The sequence below is a fragment of the Siphateles boraxobius genome, unplaced genomic scaffold (genome assembly GCF_051911475.1).
Source record: "Siphateles boraxobius isolate OS27281-9 unplaced genomic scaffold, OSU_SipBor_1 176, whole genome shotgun sequence".
Classification (NCBI taxonomy): domain Eukaryota; kingdom Metazoa; phylum Chordata; class Actinopteri; order Cypriniformes; family Leuciscidae; genus Siphateles; species Siphateles boraxobius.
In genome coordinates, this window is record NW_027508784.1 from 21,295 (window position 1) to 43,069 (window position 21,775).

The 21,775-nt window shown below is 41.8% G+C and overlaps 1 protein-coding gene across 2 annotated transcripts; it reads left to right on the top strand.

Moving 5' to 3' along the window:
• The first annotated feature begins 465 nt into the window (after positions 1–465).
• On the top strand, positions 466–20,767 carry LOC143740609 (adenylate cyclase type 8). 2 transcript variants are annotated; one of them, XM_077232576.1, is made up of 19 exons: positions 466–584; positions 2,111–3,060; positions 3,231–3,380; positions 3,544–3,674; positions 4,030–4,141; positions 4,296–4,423; positions 4,622–4,780; positions 4,968–5,157; positions 5,282–5,467; positions 6,469–6,569; positions 6,677–6,881; positions 7,478–7,576; positions 7,662–7,834; positions 7,931–8,012; positions 13,970–14,128; positions 18,657–18,803; positions 18,902–18,994; positions 19,092–19,209; positions 19,892–20,439. In XM_077232576.1, exons 2-19 carry the CDS (start codon positions 2,170–2,172, stop codon positions 20,308–20,310), a joined length of 3,543 nt encoding a protein of 1,180 aa, XP_077088691.1. In that variant the 5' UTR covers positions 466–584; positions 2,111–2,169; the 3' UTR covers positions 20,311–20,439. The 2 variants fall into 2 exon arrangements, with proteins under 2 accessions (XP_077088691.1, XP_077088690.1); XM_077232575.1 differs by lacking the exon at positions 466–584 and having other exon boundaries at positions 1,901–3,060; positions 19,892–20,767.
• The last annotated feature ends 1,008 nt before the right edge of the window (positions 20,768–21,775 follow it).

The following is a 21,775-nucleotide window of genomic DNA, read 5'->3' on the forward strand; positions in this document are numbered from 1 at the left end:
TTTATGTTTTTATATGTATTAACTCAATATTACATGTTTTTACTATGATAATTGTAATGTTTTTATTTTTACTGTGGTAACTTTGTAATGTCAGCTGACGTCTTCGTCGTCTTGTGTTAGTTTAGCAAAACTATCTGCCGAATTTCATATATAGATATTCTATTGATACGTGCCGTGCGTCTAACTACGGTTGCAGGCGCTCAGTCAAGTTTTTTTCTACTCTGCATCATGTGACGTACGTGATAGATGCTTTGAGTATCCAGGGCATGAGTGCTGAGTAAGTAATCCTATTTGGTTAACTTGAGATTTCGTCTCGCTTTCGGCGTGGCAATCTGTTGATCACTTATCAGCTCAATGAACCGTAAAAACTAATGTGCTTTTTCATCACCAAGTTGGTATCTAGATTGTGTAGGTATTTTGCCTGTGTCTTCATTTACCTGCATTTGAGAAGAATGCTGTGTATAACAACAATATGTAGGATGAAGAGAATCAAAGGAACGACTCTTTGATGGAGATGAACAAGTGTATTTTTCAAAGAGCAGCAAAATGTACAAAGAAGCTTTGGGAAGTTTATTAACTCACAGGTAAGCAAATACATTTTTATGATTGATATGTTAAAAAAGTATTGGAAATGTTTGATGAATATATATTTCGATTTTAATGTATAAATATACATCAAAATTATTTATACATAAAAATTGTTTTACTTGAATACAATCCTAATGTGAGTTATAATGTTTTCCGGTCAGTTTTTATATTAGTGTAAAAATAAATATTTATTAATATAGAAATTAACTGAAAAAAACTGTATTAGAAAGTTTATTTACCAGCATTTGCTTTTAATTTATTATCTAGTTTTCGAAACAACATTTACACTGTACTGTACGCTGTGGTAATGGTTGCATAAAAGATCTCTTTCGTTGACCACTACTGTTTACATTTGAAATCTGTAAACTGATCTATGCTTTTTGAGTAAGAGCTGGTTTAAGTTGGGATCACAGGTGTGGGATGGGTTGTGTATGGCGAGATAGAGCCACACAGTAAGGGATTGTTTATAGAGGGAATGCACGTGACGTCACCGTTGGCCGGAGTGACTGCAGTTACGCCCACAAGTGGCAAAAAGACTGAGCGGCAGCATTGGTTTTCAGTGTGAATGCTGCAGAAAAACACACAAAACGCGTCTAAAACGGGAAAGAGCTTTGAGACTGACTGTACAACTAGATTTGACAGGAAATATGAGGAATATTTTTACAGAGTACCTAAAGCTACAGAACAGAGAAGCAAATAGATCGCTGCAATTCATAGAAACAACTGGACTCCAGGCAGCGAAAGGTGGATTTGCAGTTATCATTTTTGTGTCAATATGCTGAATTTAGTGGTAAAATCATTCTCTATATATTGTATTGTTATATATTGCAGTGACAACTCATCAATCAAATATTTACCACTGTATATTCTGTATAATTTGACATTTTTAAATAAACACTGACAAAAAACTATACAAGTTTTAAGTCTCTAGACGATATGATGATATATATAACATTGATAAGTGATCACCTGGATTTAGACCTGCCTATTTTGTATTTATATAAAGCATTCACAGGCAAATTTGCTGTATGTATTTCCCTGGTGTCGAAATCAGGCACATATAAATGTCAGGAAACACGATTCCTGGCTGCATGTTAATATCCATGGATCACTGGATATTTAGTAAGTTGTACTTGTAAGGAACAATATATTGAGTGCAATCTTTAGTTTAAACTGATAATCGTTTGTTTTACTTGCGTTTTCGCAGTTTCCCCTATTAAATCCAGTCAAGCGGCAGCTCTTCTGCCACTCAGTCCGGCTGAGGGGGCGTGTTCCGGAGCTCAGTGCTAAATCTGGCAGCCTCTTTTAGAGCATAGCGTGACATCACAGGTCCAGTTAAACAGTTCAGACTGACCCTAACTTGTACACCTGTAGAATAAATTTAACTAATGCAGTAAGCAACAAAAAATTTAATTTAAAAAAAAGTTTCTACTTTTTATTTAAATTCTAGAAGTGAAGTGCTTATGGCTTTAGAGAAAATACATATGAAGTGCTGAATTTACTTTTTTCTTCTCTTTGAAAGGGCGATTCAGCGAGTCCCTATGTCATGGGTAATGCTGGCAAGATAAGCCTGTGATTGTCATGGTAACGTTTAGTGACACAACTGACATCCACAATATGCAGCCACCATCCTGCATACCCACTTCAATGTCACCTGGCGTACGGCGCAAACAACTGCTGTGGCAGAACGCAGTGAAACACATCATCAGCCAACGGGAGCTGAGGCAGCAGTTCGGCATGGAGCCAGCCCAAAAGATTCATGTCACTGATGCCTATATTGAGGAAATCAACCAACAGATACGCAGCAAAGCATCACGGGGTATGACCAAACGGCGTTCCTCGGTTGCCAGAGTTCATCCATCCTTTTTCGGGGAACGAGGCAGTGCATCTAGTACACAGACTGGAGCATCTGCGGACTACGTCAGTGATGCTGACTTTTTTGTGCACTGGGGCCACATCATCCGTGGGGTGTATATGCCAACATTGAGACACATCTTCAAATCCAAAGATCTCGAGAAACTCTACCAGCGCCATTCATCACACACTAGAAGAACCTCATTAGTTGTCACCAACATTATTGATGCAGCTGCCAAACTACACCTGCTTTTGCTCTACCTGGCCCTGGCACCAGACAGTTCAGACATACTGCTGGGCTGGTTTACAGGGTTCTTCATGGCCGGCGCAACTGCCCTGTGTGTTTTGGTACTCGCCTGTAAACGCTCACATTCCCCAAGATGGTTGCATTACGCTGGTATGGCTAGCTGGCTGTCACAGACTGCTCAGATATTGGGGGGGCTGGCATACGGATTGGAAAGAGACCAATCCTGGTATGTTCTGTTCAACCTGTTTGCCACATACACTCTGCTGCCACTGTCACTGCTCTGGGCAATCGGAGCTGGCACACTCACCTCCATACTGCACCTCATTGCAGAGACCACACGTCACCTCAGTGAAGTAGGACTGCTAAGAAAGGTAGAGATGGATGGTAGATGTATGGATGACCTGTGTAGATGTTGATGGATGTATAAGTTCCTTGTCTAACCAAACCAATAATTTATCAATCTAGCACTAGTAATCCCAGGTACAATCATTTCATTTTCCTTTCTAAGAGACTGGTTCTCAATTGGCCTCTTTGTCTTTAGATTCTCGCCAAGGCTTTACTGTACACATGCATGAATGTGGCAGGTCTGTTCATCCATTACCTGACCGACCGGTCCCAGAGACAAGCCTTTCTTGAGACACGGCGCTGCATTGAAGGCCGCATGAAACTAGAAATGGAAAACCAGAGACAGGCAAGTGGAATTGAAGTCTGTATGTTTTGCTGAGATTTCAGTGTCCTTTGTCCAGTAATGTTAACAAATTAGCGTTAATACGGACGATTGGAAGAACACATCCAGTATGTGTAAAAGTTGGTTCTGTGAGAATATCTGAGGTCAGCTTTTGTTCCCGCCTCAGGAGCGTTTGGTGCTGTCGATCATACCCCGCTTTGTTGCCTTGGAGATGATTGCTGATATGACTTCTATGGATGATGACCTTGATCCACAGCAATTTCACAAAATATATATCCATCAATACAAAGATGTCAGGTATCTAACAGGACATGTTTTAGTGATAAGTTATACAGCAAGGATGAGTAGAATATGACCATTCCATTCCTAGTGAAATATTATTTTCTAGATGAGATCATTTGAAAAAAAAAAAAAAAAACATTTGGATAACCTAAATAATGCAATGTCAATGTTGTCCTTAACACCCCAATGCCACTGGAAATGTAATGTGCAGTTTGGTCCTTGTGGAAAGATGAAATTCAAAACTGATTTATAGATTATAGTAAACTATTATAGTAACATTTTATATTGAATATAATTAAAAAGTATTACTAATATCTCACTGTCACTACTTAATCTTTATCACTACCTCATCATTATCTTTCTTTCCCAGTATCCTCTTTGCTGATATAAAGGGATTCACACTGTTATCCATGAACATGTCCGCTCAGGAGTTAGTGCGCTTACTCAATGAGCTCTTTGGACGTTTCGACCGGCTAGCCGAGGTATGCTTTCAGATTTTATTTTATTTTCTGAAGTTGATATTTTAGAGCTTCCAACAGAGTGTCTTAATTTAAAATCACTGACAGACCACCATAGTCCATTTTAAAACTCATATAAGACGTGTTCAGCTGATATTTCCAATGTGTGTCTTTTTAGGAATATGACTGCTTGAGAATAAAAATCTTAGGGGACTGTTACTACTGTGTGTCTGGAGTACCAGAGCCTCAGCGGGCACATGCCAGCTGCTGTGTGGAGATGGGACTAGCTATGATCAGCACTATACGGTACAACATAGTGCTATTCCCTGTATAACCAATAAGTTCAGAGAGTTTCTGTAGAATTTGAAATATTGTGCTTTAGGCGATCGAAGTGCATATAATGAAAAACTGTAGCACTGGATAAGGTAAACATAATTTTGGTTGTCTAAATCTGGAAAGCTGAATTTGTACAGGCATGAAGAATTTATATCTGTATACTCTTAGATCTATTAGGAAAAAGCTGAACTTTGACATGGATATGCGGATTGGGATCCACTCTGGCTCTGTTCTTTGTGGGGTTCTTGGTCTACAAAAATGGCAGTTTGATGTGTGGTCCTGGGATGTAGGCATTGCCAACATGCTTGAAGCAGGGGGGATCCCTGGGTGAGTGACCAAAACTTTATACAGGGGGTGGATATCATATAAACACATTCCAATGTTACATTACCTCAGTCTTTGCTCTAAATCTTTAAACAGACTAGTTACTAATGTTGGAACAGTTTCACTTTAGTGTTAAGAGTAACTGCTTTTGTGCGTAACACTCTCTTCTGACTGTCCACTTTATCAACAGACGCATACACATTTCACGCGCTACTCTGGACTGCTTGGATGGGAACTACCAAACAGAGGACGGGCGTGGATATGAACGCAATGAGTTCCTACGAAAACACAAAATTGACACTTTCCTTATCTGCCACAAGGAAGAGGATCTAGATGAAATTAAAGCAGATCATCTAAAAACCTGTCCCTGGAACAAAGAGGTTCATTTAGCAACATCATTGATATTAACTGTGTACGGCTCTCTATCAGTAGAAGAATAACACTGAAGATGATTTCCAATTCTTGTATAATGGGTCTACCTCTCTGGTGTACTTTATATTGCAGATCTTGGCCTCCTTCTCCAGTGGCTCTTACACACAACTTCCTACATCCTCAGTGTGCAGATCCACATCCAAGGAGATCAACAAACGGATAGAGCATGCAGTCGATCTCCGCAGCAGTGAGCGCATGCGTCAAGAGCACATTACTTCAGCCACATTGGTGTTTAAGGATACACACATTGAGGAGAAGGTACAAGGGGCAAGATGTGATAAAAAATATTGTCTTGGACTCGAGACTGAGTCCATGTTTACACATAAAATGTTAAGATGCCTATTGGTCGATCGGATCACAAGTAGGAGAGATACACACATACCTATTTACATCTGTTATTTTAATACATCTCTTTTGTCCACTTTCAACCACTTCTGACCTGATTTCTTCGAGGGGAGGTTCTATAGGCGGGTAAATCTGGGTTTTTTTTCAGATCTTTTGACCCAAAGAACAAAATAAGCTTGCACAATTTACATACGAGCACGTCCTGAGACGACGGAAAAACATACGTAGAGCAGCAGCTTTAGTTTCTGCTCTGACAGCCACAAGACCGCGCTGAACGCTGTGTGAGTGTGTGTTAGAAATCAGGAATGAAGAGAAAACATTGTGCTTGGTACTTTTTTTGTATTTAAACCAAATTTGGGTCTTCAACCGACAAAGTTTAAATCCCATCTGGCTAGCGCACTTCGCATAATTTTTAAGTGTTAGGTCAGTAGGTGGAGAGTAGGTGGTCATTTGTGGCTGTTCGTGCGCTTTTGACCACATGAGCATTTACACTATGAAAGCAATCCGGTCAAATGCATTTTCGAATACCTCTGGAAGTGGTCGAAAATGTAAAAGCTCAAAAATTTTACACCACCATTTAGCGTCATCCACTTGATCCAATCGACCAAAACGTATCTTAATACCTGGTGTAAACAGGGCCTAAGTCCTGTCAAGAACTCTGGAGCATGAGGACTTGACTTGGTCTGTGTCTTGACTCAGACTTGAATGAGCTGGTCTTGACTAATACCACTGGTTTGTATAGTCTAGATCAGGAAAAGACCATCATGAAAATAATTTAGAAATCCAATTGATCCTAAAACATGAAGTTACTGAAATGTGTAAATGCCCAAAGATTTGTTTTCTTTCTAAACCTAAGGGTGTCTTTTGAAACAAACAAAAAAACCTGACTGTTTATATTTTGCTCCTTGGTTCAGTTCTCACAGGTGAGGGATGAGATGTTTAAGACCAATTTAGTATGCTCCTTCATCCTGTTTCTTCTCCTCATGGCTGTCCAAGCCCTCATCCATGTACCCAGGTAAAGAGTCTACTCAACTGATGTTTAGCACCTGAAAAAGATTATATTCTTGTCACATTTACACAGAGCTTAGATATGTTAAACTTCACCTCCATTCCTATCTGCAGGTTGTATCACTGGACAGCATTACAGTTTTGTCTGTTCTTGCTGGGATATCTATTATTGCTTGTGATGGTCCTGGCTGAAGAGTTTAAACATTCTCCAGGCATCCTTCAGCAGTTTTGCTGCTGGGTCCATGAAAACAACAGTATGCGGAATATTCTCACTGTCGCAGCTATAGCCATCAATTTTGGCATGGCCCTCTTTGACATGGTGAGACTTGCATTCATTTTTTTTAGTGCAATTTAGGAAAAATAAAAACAAAAACATTTTGAATTCTGTGATTATGATGGCATTTTAGGAGGTAAATCAATTTCCCTCTAGAGCAATACCCGAACATGTAGGTTTTTTTTTTTTGGGATAGTGTGGCATAGTGGGTAAAGCTCAGGGCTGGTAACTGATGGTTGGCTGATTCAAGCATCATTGGATCCTTTGCAAGGTTGTTTTGAGGTGGTAAACATTGTTCTGTGAAACTCTCGTGAGATTTGGATGAGTTATTACCAAGGTTAGGTTTAGAGATAGGATTACTGTGGTTTAAAAAAAAACTGTTTATGAACGTCGAATGTGAATATCGCAAGATATTTTAGAGTGGGTTCTCTAGACACAACCCTTGAGCAAGACACTTAACCCTGCTCACCTTGTATTTTGTTAAGTTGATTTGGATAAAAGTGAGTTAAAAGCTAAATTCTTACCACGTCAAATTATTTAAACTGTTTCATAGTGTTCCACCTTGTTGGAGGATAAAAACTGGGCTTTACAATGTCAATTTTGGTCCATTCATTATAATTTTTCATCTTGTTCTTATCCAGATATGGTGCAACTCCACTGAGACAAGAGAAATAAACACCACTGAAACAGAGGACTATCAGACCAGCCAGAAGCCATTTACTGCCTGCACTTATCCAGAGGTGTGACTTCCATATAAACTATCCTGTTGTGAAGACTCCACCTACCTGTTATTTTATTTCATGCCTATTATATTTATATACACAGTTCTTCATTCTGAGTGGGGTGGTTTCTATGGTGACCTGTGCTGTGTTCCTGAGGCTGAGCTCTCTCTTGAAGTTGACTATTCTGTTGTTAGTGGTGGCTGTCTATACTTACTTCATCGAAGTGTCCTTCCATATGCTGTATCTACATCAATCAGAGCAGAAACAGTTAAGTAGGTGAGTGTCTATCATAAATCTCTAACACACTATTTAGAAATACTATTTAAAAAAACACTTTCATACTAACGTTTATTTGCATTGTATACTTTCAAGGTCCCACTACCTCAGAAGAAAGGGAGTCTCAGTTCTGTTGATGGCAATGTTCATCATAGCTGTGTTTTACAATGGACGACGGGTATGATATATATTTTTTTTCTTTTTCATGTGCATTCATGTTTCATGTTTTTTTCATAATTTTTATGTCATATGCCGTTTGGTCTGCGTAGCGCCGCATGATGTTGAACACACGTTTTGACATGGTATGGGTTTTAATTCAACCAATGAAGACCTGCAACCTCTTGATTGGACCAGTCTGTACCAATCACTTTTCCCCACACTGTGCAAGGTCACTGTATAAGCTGCTGACCCCTACCTGTGCAACGCTCACCAAAGATGTTTAGGCAGCATTGTGAAATGTAGTATTTGTGCACACATGCAGATTTACACGTCTGAGATAACTATTATTAATTTGAGTTGTTAATTTAACCTTTAATAATATCAGTTGACAGGGCTCCCTGTATGTTTACAGCATTGGTTGAGAGATTTTTCCTTTAGAAAAATTAACATGTAGCAACTGTACCTGATATTTATCCAAATGAATTGATATTGAATCAAGATCAGAATCATATCGCAAGCTTATCAAGTCAAGTCAAGTCATCCTCATTTATATAGCGCTTTTAACAATGTAGATTGTTTCAAAGCAGCTTTACAGAGATAAACATATAATTTAAGGTAACAGAGATTGGTTTGGTTTTATAGTGGCTCTTGAAAAATGTTTTTTCCAGCTAAAGTTAGTTTTGATTGATTCACTTCCGTCTAAATGATCATTTGTTATTAAATTAGGGGCCGCTAAGACGACACCATTCTCTCTAAACAGACTTTAAACGTGAACCTGTGATAGACGCTGATGGTATTCACATGCACATTAAGAATTGATTCTATAGTTATGTGCGTTTGAATATATGTGCGCAGGTTTGTAATTCCTTACAAACCATGCCTAAACAAACTACTTGTCTATAAATTTTGATGCAGAATTTTTATTTTATCTTATCACTTTGGGTAGGTACGCGAACCGAAAAATTCCACAAGGCTTTATCTGTAGAGTGGTATAGGGATCCTCCATAGGGAGAGGCTAGTTGGCACTTCAGCACTGCATTGTCATCGGGTCCAGGCGAAAGTCCTTCGTCAGATCTGGAAACGGCCTGGATCCAGCAGGCTGCGGGAAAACCTCGGGATAAACTAAGACACTACAATTAGCGTAGATGCCATTCTTCTTATGATGTAACGAGTACATCAGGATTTGAGGGAAGTGTTCCCAGTTCCGGCTGACCTAATCTAAGCAGCCTAATATTGAATTATAGAAGTCTATAGAGTGTTATGTGAATGCTAGGTCAAAGAGATGTGTTTTTAGTCTAGCTTTGAACTGACAGACTGTGTCTGCTTCCCGGACAATGTTAGGAAGATTGTTCCAAAGTTTTGGTGCTAAATAGGAAAAGGATCTACCGCCAGCAGTCGATTTATATATTCTAGGTATTATCAACTGGCCGGAGTTTTGAGATCGCAATAGACGTGAAGGACTATAATGCGTTAAGAGCTCGCTCAAGTACTGGGGAGCTAAACCATTTAGTGCTTTGAAAGTAATCAGCAATATTTTAAAATTTATACGATGTTTAATAGGGAGCCAATGCAGTGTTGACAGAACCGGGCTAATATGGTCGTACTTCCTGGTTCTGGTAAGAACTCTAGCGGCTGGGTTTTGAACTAGCTGTAGTTTGTTTATTAAGCTTGCAGGGCAACCACCCAGTAGACATTACAATAATCTAGCCTTGATGTCATGAACGCATGAACTAGTTGTTCCGCATTTGTAAATGAGAACATATGACGTAATTTAGATATATTTTTAAGATGGAAAAATGCGGTTTTACAGACACTAGACACGTGACTTTCAAATGAAAGATTGGTATCAAAGAGCACACCCAGGTTCCTAACTGACGACGAAGACTTAACAGAACAGCCATCAAGTGTTAGACAGTATTCTAGGTTATTACGTGTGGAAGTTTTTCGTCCAATAATTAGAATCTCTGTTTTTTCAGAATTTAGTAGTAGGAAATTACTAGTCATCCAATTTTTGATATCAACTATGCATTCCGATAATTTTGTGAATTGGTGAGTTTCGTTAGGTTTGGAAGAAATATACAGCTGAGTATCATCAGCATAACAGTGAAAGCTAATTCCATGTTTCCTAATGATATCTCCTAAAGGTAGCATGTACAGAGTGAACAGCAGCGGTCCTAGAACTGAGCCTTGTGGTACGCCATACTGAACTTGTGATCGATAAGACATCTCTTCATTTACTGCTACAAACTGATAGCGGTCAGATAAATATGATTTAAACCATGCTAATGCAATTCCACTAATGCCAACATAGTTTTCTAGTCTATTTAAGAGAATGTTGTGGTCAATGGTGTCAAATGCAGCACTAAGATCAAGTAACACTAATAGAGAGATACAACCACGATCGGATGATAAGAGCAAATCATTTGTGACTCTAATGAGAGCTGTCTCAGTGCTATGGTGCGGTCTAAATCCTGACTGGAAATCCTCGCAGATACCATTTCTTTTAAGAAAGGAACACAGTTGTGAGGATACTGCCTTTTCTAGTATCTTTGACAGAAAAGGTAGATTTGAAATCGGCCTGTAATTGACTAATTCTGTAGGATCAAGTTGCGTTTTTTTAACAAGCGGTTTAATCATAGCCAGCTTAAAGGTTTTTGGTACGTATCCTAGAGACAAAGATGAATTAATGATGTTAAGAAGAGGATCTATGACTTCTGGAAGCATCTCTTTCAGTAGTTTAGTCGGTATAGGGTCTAACATACATGTTGTCGATTTAGATGAATTAACGAGTTTGCAAAATTCTTCATCTCCTATGGCAACAAATGAATCAAATTTTACCTCGGGGAGACTATAATGCACTCCCTGATGTGATGCTGTAGTAGACGGTTGCATAGTTATAATTTTGTCCCTAATATTATCAATCTTATAAGTGAAGAAGTTCATAAAGTCATCACTGCTGTGTTTCTTGGAAACTTCTGGGCTTGAAGCTTTCTTTTTCGTTAGTGTAGCCACTTTTTCAAATAAATACCTTGGATTATGTTTATTTTCTTTTAATAAGGTTGAAAAATAAGCAGATCTAGCAGCTTTTAAAGCCTCTCTGTAAGCAATCGAGCTCTCCTTCCATGAAATCCAAAATACCTCTAGTTTTGTTTTCTTCCAGTTGCGCTCCATTTTTCTGGCTGCTCTCTTTAGGGCCCGGGTGTGCTCGTTGTACGACGGTGTTGGACTATTTTCTTTAATCTTCTTTAAGCGCAATGGAGCAACTGTATCTAAAGTGCTGGAAAGGAGAGAGTTAAAAGTTTCTGTTGCAATATCAAGTTCTTCTAAGCTATCTTGGATGCTGAGACGATGAAACTGATTAGCAAGATTATTGATAAAGCAATCTTTAGTGGCAGAAGTGATAGGTCTAAATTACTTGTAACACGGAGTCGGCTTTGCAGCCTTGGCTAAATGAAGTTTACACGAGACTAGGTAATGATCTGAGATGTCGTCGCTCTGCTGCAGAATTTCAACAGCATCAACATTGATTCCATGTGATAATATTAGATCTAGAGTATGATTACGACAATGAGTAGGTCCTGACACGTGTTGTCTAACTCCAATAGAGTTAAGAATGTCTTTAAATGCCAATCCCATTGCATCTTTTCCATTATCTACATGTATATTAAAATCACCAACAATTAGGACTTTATCTGCAGTCAATACTAATTCTGATAGAAAGTCAGCAAATTCTTTGATAAAATCTTTATGGTGCCCTGGTGGCCTGTAGACAGTTGCCAGCAGAATTCTCAAACTTGATTTATCGTTTATATTATATATTTTTACATTAAGCACCAACACTTCAAAAGATATAATATTTTAAACTAGATTTTTTAGTGGTTTTCAAAATATTACTATAAATTACAGCAACACCTCCCCCTTTGCCTTTCAGGCGAGGTTCATGTTTATAACAGTAATCATGAGGGGTGCACTCATTTAAAGTAATGTAATCGTCTGGTTTTAGCCAGGTTTCTGTCATACACAGCACATCTAGGTTATAATCTAAAATCATATCATTAACTACGAGTGCTTTAGAAGTAAGGGATCGAATATTCAGCAACCCAAGCTTTATCGTTTGCTCATCTGTATTATATCTATTTTTTATTTGTTGAATATCAATTACATTTTTAACCTTAGATCGGTTTGGACGTTTTTTGGATTTCCAAATTCGGGGAAAGGACACAGTCTCTATATGATGATATCTAGGTGAAAGAGCCTCTATGTGATGGGATTTATCTGACCTTGGTGACGCGAGGCCGCTAGCAGACGGTCGGTTTAGCCAGTTTGTCTGCTTCCTGACCTGAACCCCAGATTGTCATGTTTTGTCTCTAAGACTATGAGCCAAATTACTAGAGAGAAGAGCAGCACCATCCCAGGAGGGATGAATACCATCTCTTTTCAACAGGTCAGGTTTGCCCCAAAAACTTTTCCAATTGTCTATGAATTCTATATTATTTTGCGGACACCACTTAGACAGCCAGCCATTGAGTGATGACAATCTGCTAACTATCTCATTACTCCTTCGAACAGGAAGGGGGCCAGAGCAAATTACAGTGCCTGACATCGTACTTGCGAGTTCAAACACCTCTTTAATATTAATTTTGGTGATCTCCGACTGGCGGAGTCGAACATCATTAGTGCCGACGGGAATAACAATGTTAGAGAATTTACGATTAGCATTAGCCAGCACTTTTAAATTTGCTTTGATGTCAGGCGCTCTGGATCCCGGCAAACATGTGACTATGTTGGCTGGTGTCCCTATTTTCACGTTCCGTGTAATAGAATCGCCAATTACCAGGGCACAATCAACAGAATTCTCAGTGGGTGTTTCACTGAGTGGGGCAAATCGATTTGTTGTGGTAATCGGAACGGAAGAGTGGTTTTTTGATCGGTGACTAGAGCGATCCCTCACTGTCACCCATCTGCCTGGCTGCACAGGCAATAATTCAGCCGGAACCGAATCATGTAAAGAGTTCACTATGCTAGGCGCATCCAAAGTAGAATCTAAAGCTCTAGCACACTTACTATCCTCAATTAAAGTTTGGATGCGTGTTTCTAATTCTGAAATCTTCTCCGTCAGCCTGACTGTTTCCTTGCATTTATCACATATAAACCCTATATTGCCGACGGGGAAGGCTATGCTAAACATGTAACATGAAGTGCAGGTGACAATAACAGGACAAGACATTACTCACCGTGTTTGTTGACTGATTCTTACTCACCTTGGCTTTTTATGAACTTTTTTTTCGCGCGAGAGAAAAATAAATAAATAACTGAGCGCACGGGTGGCGCGTTAACAGGCTAGCGAGTTACTAGCGTGTTGTTCTAACAATAACGGAAGCTAGCGATGTCAGGTTAATCTGAGATGTTGTCTAAGCTGTATTTAATAGTATAAACAACTAGAAATGGTAGTAAATGATGGTTCAAAACAGAAAGAAATACAAAGCTAATACGAGGCTTAGACGGAGCTTACAGCCTCGAAGTAAACAAAACACAGCAGGCAGCTAGGCAGACAGGAGCAATCGATCAGGATCAGGAACAGCAATCGAACAGCAATCGACTTATCTGGCTTATGAATTAAAATTGTGAAATTTGTATCAAGCACTAATAAAAACAGCAGGCTACCAGTCATTGTACCATGTAAACATTGTAACATGTAGTAACTAAACTTAAAGAAATTCTGTTTCACAATCACAATACACAAATTTGTGTTGCAAGGTTTTTTGAGTATAACTTTGTGTATAATTCTCACTCCGAGCTAAACTCAAAAGTTGGCAACCCCGGTTTCAGTATTCTGTTTTGACAACACATTGCCCTGAAGAATTATATTCTCTATATAGCATGTAGTCATTATCTGGCAAGGAATAGTAAAATGTAAAAAACTGTTATAGACATCTGGGATCTTTCCTTATTCTGTACCATCTCATTCTGATTCAGTGGGAGGCCACAACACGGCTTGACTTCCTGTGGCGTTTGCAAGCTCAGCAGGAAGTGAAGGAGATGAGAGACCTGAGAGAACACAATGAGTGTCTACTGCACAACATCCTGCCTGCACACGTTGCTCGTCACTTCCTAGAGAGAAACAGAAATGACCAGGTACATCAGAGTCAAATATAAACAACTATTATCAGTGATGATATTAATTTTGAGCAAACTTGTAGAAAATGTGAGTGGTACTTGCCTGTGCAGAATTTGCTCCCATGATGCAAGGGTGATCTTATCATCCGCCAGGTGAAAACAGTTATAGTGAAAAAAATATGCAAAAAAACGATTTTTGAAAAATGCTGTTGAAAGTGGATCGGACCAAGCACCTCAATAAACATGTAGCCAATTAGCAGTAGAGGGCGTGTCCAATCATGATGGGGAGGAAAGAGAGTGAGCAAGAGGGAAATTTGAAGTAAGATTGTAGAAAGAGAGATGGCTGAGAGACATTACAAAAGAGATAAGCTCAGAGGAATATCAAGCTTTAGGATCCGCATAAATATTAGGAAAGCGTTCCAGCGCTGGAGAGGCCTTAAGTGAGAAGGCCTGAAAACAGATGCCAAGGTTGTGTTGTTTCTGCTCCATAGTGAGTAACATTGGTTTTACAGTGTTTCCAAAGGATACTGACTGTGAACAGAACTAATATTGTTGTTGTAATTAGCTTTAGTAACAGGACAGTTATGAGTGTCATTAGCCGTGTTTCCACTGTCTGGCCAAAAGCGAGCGTGCTAGTGCGTGCCAAGGCCAGTCGCATTTCTACTGTCACTTCCGGGCTTGATCAGGCCTTATCAGGGCTTCCTCGGGGCCAATAGTCAGGTCAATGTTTTTGGCCCGTTGAAGACCTTGGTCCAAAAACTGGCCAACTGGGGCTTGAGGAGCGGTCATGAATAATAGCACAGTTTACCTGGGTCAGGAGATGGTCAAAACCGCAGCCCATTTCCCATGTTATTATATCAGGCTACCAGCTAACTTTAACATTTAAGACATTTTAAACAATTTTCAGCTGAAATACTTTGTTGAGACCGGACTAATGCATCCGTGTGTCATAAAAACATGCACTCCGGTTAACTTGTATAATTCATAACTCCTGTTTTCTTCTCATGAGCTCCCACTGGTGCTCTGACTGAAGAGTATAGCGAGATGGGAGAGATCACGTCACTTTGTGGAAAATGAATAGAAATGCTCAGAAATGTGAAGTAAACATGATATTTTATCAATATTTTTTTATTGTGTAAGCACTTGGACTTAAAAGCCTTAATTGTCACGGAACGGGTAAGGAAAAAGTGTGAGGACTCAAGTGCAGGAGAAATTATATTTATTTACAAAGAAAAACACAAAACAAAACCCACAACGGGGAAAACATAACTAATAAATATAAAACAAAAACAGAACATGAAACTTACTGGAGGATCACAGGGAACAGGAAACATTAGACAACGATCCGACAAAGACTGCAAACAAGAGAAGACTTAAGAAGGGAACAAATCAAGAGGGGACAGGTGGAAGAACTCAAACAATAATCAGGTAACGAGGGGGAGGGTTCAGACAACGACAAGAGCACATGGCCCAAAATAACAAAACACCCATGTGCAACACAAGACAGGCATGTGACATTACCCCCTCCCTACGGAGCGGCTACCAGACACTCCATAAGACCAGGGCTGGACGGGAGGGACAGACCAGGGCGGGACGGGAGGGACAGACCAGGGCGGGACGGGAGGGACAGACCAGGGCGGCACGGGAGGGACAGACCAGGGCGGCACGGGAGGGACAGACCAGGGCGGCACGGGAGGGAAAGACCAGGGTGGCACGGGAGGGACAGACCGCTTAGTGCAGACAGTCCATCGGGCGGCCAGGGTGAAGCAGACAGTCCATCGGGCGGCCAGGGCGAAGCAGACAGTCCATCGGGCGGCCGGGACGGGAGGGACAGAATGCTTAGTCCTGGGAGGCCAGGGCGAAGCAGACAGTCCATCGGGCGGCCAGGGCGAAGCAGACAGTCCATCGGGCGGCCAGGGCGAAGCAGACAGTCCATCGGGCGGCCGGGGCGAAGCAGACAGTCCATCGGGCGGCCGGGGCGAAGCAGACAGTCCATCGGGCGGCCGGGGCGAAGCAGACAGTCCATCGGGCGGCCGGGGCGAAGCAGACAGTCCATCGGGCGGCCGGGGCGAAGCAGACAGTCCATCGGGCGGCCGGGGCGAAGCAGACAGTCCATCGGGCGGCCGGGGCGAAGCAGACAGTCCATCGGGCGGCCGGGGCGAAGCAGACAGTCCATCGGGCGGCCGGGGCGAAGCAGACAGTCCATCGGGCGGCCGGGGCGAAGCAGACAGTCCATCGGGCGGCCGGGGCGAAGCAGACGACCCATCGGGCGGCCGGGGCGAAGCAGACGACCCATCGGGCGGCCGGGGCGAAGCAGACGACCCATCGGGCGGCCGGGGCGAAGCAGACGACCCATCTGGCGGCCGGGGCGAAGCAGACGACCCATCGGGCGGCCGGGGCGAAGCAGACGACCCATCGGGCGGCCGGGGCGAAGCAGACGACCCATCGGGCGGCCGGGGCGAAGCAGACGACCCATCGGGCGGCCGGGGCGAAGCAGACGACCCATCGGGCGGCCGGGGCGAAGCAGACGACCATTCGGGCGGCCGGGGCGAAGCAGACGACCATTCGGGCGGCCGGGGCGAAGCAGACGACCATTCGGGCGGCCGGGGCGAAGCAGACGACCATTCGGGCGGCCGGGGCGAAGCAGACGACCATTCGGGCGGCCGGGGCGAAGCAGACGACCCATCGGGCGGCCGGGGCGAAGCAGACGACCCATCGGGCGGCCGGGGCGAAGCAGACGACCCATCGGGCGGCCGGGGCACAGGAACAGACACCGGCTCTGGAGCAGACACCAGCACTGGCTCCGGCTCTGGAGCAGGCACTGGCACTGGCTCCGGCTCCGGCACAGACACGGGCACTGGCTCTGGCTCTGGAGCAGACACGGGCACTGGCACCGGCTCAGGAACAGGATCTGGCTCAGGAACAGCCACCAGAACAGCAATGGCCACTAGGACAGACACAAACACAGAAACAGACGCTAGATCCGATTCAGGAACAGACACTGGCTCCGGCTCTGGAACAAGCACTTGCTGTGGCTCTGGAACAGGCACTGGCTCCGGCTCAGGAACAAACACTGGTTCCGGCTCTGGAACAGGCACTGGCTCTGACTATGGAACAGGCACTGGCCTTGGCTCCGGCTCAGGAACAGGCCCCGGCTCAGGAACAGACTCCGACCCTGAAACGGCAGACACTGGCTCCGGCTCGGGAACAACAAACACTGGCTCCGGCTTGGGAATAGCAGATACCGGCATGTCCAGGATCAGAGCCAGACGTTCCAAATAGTCCATAAGTGCCTTGGCGGCCACACGAATGGGCATCTCCTGATCTGTCTCAGACTGGGCAGCCGGTACGTGCACAGTTTCTGAATGGGCAAACAGAGCGTGAACAGTCCCTGGCTGGGCAGACCTGACGTGAACATTCTCTGACTGGGCAGACGGGACGTAAACGGTCTCTGACTGGGCAGACGGGACGTGAACGGTCTCTGACGTGGCCCCTCTTCTCCGCTGAGTCCTCATTTGGTCGGATCGTTATGTCACGGAACGGGTAAGGAAAAAAGTGTGAGGACTCAAGTGCAGGAGAAATAATATTTATTTACAAAGAAAACATAAACACAAAACAAAACCCACGACGGGGAAAACATAACTAATAAATATAAAACAGAACATAAAACTTACTGGAGGATCACAGGGAACAGGAAACATTAGTCAACGATCCGACAAAGACTGCAAACAAGAGGAGACTTAAGAAGGGAACAAATCAAGAGGGGACAGGTGGAAGAACTCAAACAATAATCAGGTAACGAGGGGGGAGGGATCAGACAACGACAAGAGCACATGGCCCAAAATAACTAAACACCCATGTGCAACACAAGACAGGACCGGCATGTGACATTAATGGAGTTGTTTTGTGCATTACTGTGATCGCAAATAAATGGAAGCAGGTGCAACTGAATAGGTATGTGTTCTCTTTTTATGTTATATGGTAAAAAACAGTTTGATTCAGCATGATTGATGTGTGCTCCAGACAGAGAAAATTATAAATAATTTTTTTAATAATAAATTAATAAATATTTATTTTTCATGATGCGTTATTTTCTGTCGCTTCAGCTATGATAAAAAAACCTCCACTGCATTGTGTGTTTGTGCATTTTGGGGACTGAGCAAAAAAGGGAGGGTTGTGTTTGTTTGGTTTGATTTCAAATATCAACAGTGTTCAACAACAATTCTCAGAAATCATATACTGCACCTTTAAATAATAAATATCACAACTCAACAACCCACACAGTTTGAGGTATCAATAACATCCTTAGCAATTTTTTACCTGTTTTTTTTTTTTTTTTTAATTTTTTTTTATTTTACCTATACAAAAACAATCCGTTATGCTGCTTGATATTGCAAACTGGTTTTGGTATCATATTATTTTAATAGAACATTCACAGAAAATGCTGCAAAATAAGGTGGATAAGCAATGGTGGTAATGACCCACAACTAATAAACTACAAAGACCAAATAAAAGTCCAAGCATCATGTTGTCTTTGTCCTCTCAGGAGCTGTACTCTCAGTCCTATGATGAGGTGGGGGTGATGTTTGCCTCCATCGCTGGCTTTAATGACTACTATGAGCAGAAGGAGATCAATCACGAGGGAGTTGAGTGTCTCAGACTGCTCAATGAGATCATTGCGGACTTTGATGAGGTAGGACTTTAATGAAAGGTTGTACTTTTTTTGCTGATGTTTTTTCTCTCATCTGACTTATACAAAGCCCTCATTGTTTTTGTTTCTCTCTGGAAAAGTTGTTAGAGGAGTCATATTTTTTGAACATTGAGAAAATCAAAACCATTGGCAGTTGCTACATGGCAGCATCTGGTTTATCACCCGATAAACAGGTAAACCATTCTAATTAATTTTTTGCCTTCTTAATTATATACATTTGGAATTTCCAACTGTAATGCACTATAATTGTTCTTTGCTTCATCCTGACAGTCTTGTGTTGTAAATGACTTGCATCATATCAGTGAGTTGGTTCTGTTCGCTTTGGCTATGCAAGAGACTCTGAGAGAGATCAACAAACATTCCTCAAACAATTTCCAGCTGCGCGTTGGTAATGGCTAGTGGAATAGACCTCAGTCAAAGTAGATGCTATATCTAAACTAATGCAAATGAGGCTGTACGGGATAGAAGTAAATATTTTGTATTGTTGTTGTGTACCTGAGTCTCATCCTCCATAAAAACACTGTACGTCTGTCTTTCACAGCCGTTTGGTTCATCTCACATTTAAAAAATAATTCAGCTAAATTTTGTAATTAATTAGCATTGAATGGCTTCAGAAGGATTGCCCTTTTTGGATCTTGACAGACCCTGGTCACTGGAAAGTGAAAATGACATGTGAATGCCAAGAATGGTAACCCATACTTTGTCCTCTGCATTTAACCCATTAAAGTTAGTTCACACACATTAGGAGTAGTGAGTTAGTACACTGCAAACCGTGGACACACACACCCGGAGCAGTGGGGAGCCAATTTTTGCTGTGGGGTTAAGTGTCTTGCTCAAGGGCACCTCAGTCATTTCCTGCCAGTATTGAGAATTGAAGCCACAACCTTCAGGTTACCAGTCTGACTCTCTTAACATTAGGCCACTATTGCCTCAATGCTTATCTTGTAAAAAAAATATTTTCCAGGCCCTTTAAATATGCCATCTACTCTGAATATGAAGTCTATACAGTTACCTATCATTTAAGACAATAACAATGAGTATATATGAGTAACTTCAATATACCCCCATAGGAATTGCCCATGGCCCTGTTGTTGCTGGGGTCATCGGTGCCACCAAACCCCAGTATGATATCTGGGGCATGACAGTGAATTTGGCAAGTCGGATGGACAGTACTGGAGTCAGTGGGAGGATTCAGGTCCCCGAGGGCACACGTAATATTCTAGCAGACTGGGGCTTCGTGCTAGAGTTGCGTGGTGAGATATACATCAAGGGAGTCAGTGAGAGAAAGGGACGTGTCCGAACGTACTTCATCAGCACCAAAAGGCGTCAGATGGCAAGCAATGGTATTGCAGACAGAGGAAAGATTGGACGGAGTGGGAGGACCACCCTGGCCGCTGTGGTCTTTGGCCTTGTACAGGCCATTCACAGAGAGAAACAGAGAGGTACCAATGGAGGTTTCACTCTGCCAAACAGCAACTTTAGCCACTAAAGATTATGATGTGACACATCAAACCTCGATTATCTGTAACTTGAATGACACTCAGTTGAAACACTGCCTTCATCTTCGAAAGTATACCTCAAATATCATATAAAATCCTCATTTGGACTTGTATGTAGAACATACTTTTAGTATTTTTAAAAAAATATATTTTCATAAATTTCACTTGAAACTTCTTATAATGAAACAATCTAATGAGATCAAAATCTAAGGAGACTTTGCAGGTATAATTTTTACCTTGCTACAGTCAATGTAAACGTTCAGATAATCATGTGAAAAGACAGTTTACAGAATTGTTCCTCATTCCTGCCATGACAGCATAAAATACCTCATATGTACCACAGATACAAATTGTGCACAAACTGTCACTTCTTTTTAAGTTTCGTGATGACTATAATTCTTTTGTACCTCACAAGAATAATAAAGATTAAGAAAATGTAAAAAAAAATTAAGTCTACAATATTTGTTTTTAACATCAATATATAGTTTTATAAATGGTCTTTATTCTGTACTTTTTCTTTGTTTACATTAGACGTTTGTTTCTGATTTTCACTGAGATGTTTTATATGTAAATGCCATTTAAAATGTAAAAATACATGTGTAACAGCCATTTTATATTGCCTTGGAACTGAACTGTAGTTAGTAATGTGTGCTAAAAGAGATATTTACATAAAACCACCTTTATTTACCAGGAAATGCTTTCATATAATTAAAGTTTAATGATCAAAGTATCTTATTTAAAAAAAGAAAATGTTATACTAAACACCTACACACGTTCACCACAAACTGATTTTGTAGCTTTTTTGTAGAATTTGTCGAAATAAAATTTACCATGATAATAACACTTTGGTATTCTTTCTTCTAGTACAGCAACACTGTACTAGTCACTTCCACAAACTCTGTAGGGTTGACCAGAGTGTAAGTTTGAACTGGTGTATCTCTGTGCTGAAGCCGAGTTGGGGCTCCGTACTCTGGGAACATGAGGGCCTTCTAGTGCCCCCCCACGCCCTGAGTATGGAGCCCCAACTCGGATTATTTTTGAGTTACATCCGGTCAAAGTTCCAACTTCGAGATGGCATATCTCTGGAATCAAGCTGAGTTGGGGCTTCATACTCTGGGCACACGGGGGTCTCCTTGAGCACCCCCCACGCCCTGAGTATGGAGCCCCAACTCTGCTTTTTTTTTTTGGGCACACCGGGTCAAATTTCCAACTTCAAGCAGGTGTATCTCTGGAACCAAGCCGAGTTGGAGCTCCAAACTCTGGGCACGTGGGTGGTCCCCCCACGCCCAGAGTCTGGAGCCCCAACTCGGCTGGTTCCCCAAGGCTGGGTAAACTGCGGGAGTAACTACGACTCTCTTAAGTATGGAGCCCCAACTCGGCTTATTTTTTGAGTTACGTCCGGTCAAAGTCCCAACTTCGAGGTGGCATATCTCTGGAACCAAGCCGAGCTGGGGC

What these genes read in the sequence shown, in the direction of transcription:
- LOC143740609 (XM_077232576.1), top strand. Translation starts at nt 2,170, where the DNA reads ATGGTAACGTTTAGTGACACAACTGACATCCACAATATGCAGCCACCA. An exon ending in TGTTTTACAATGGACGACGG is followed by an intron (nt 8,013 to 13,969) that starts GTATGATATATA and finishes ATTCTGATTCAG; the next exon opens with TGGGAGGCCACAACACGGCT. An exon ending in CAATTTCCAGCTGCGCGTTG is followed by an intron (nt 19,210 to 19,891) that starts GTAATGGCTAGT and finishes ATACCCCCATAG; the next exon opens with GAATTGCCCATGGCCCTGTT.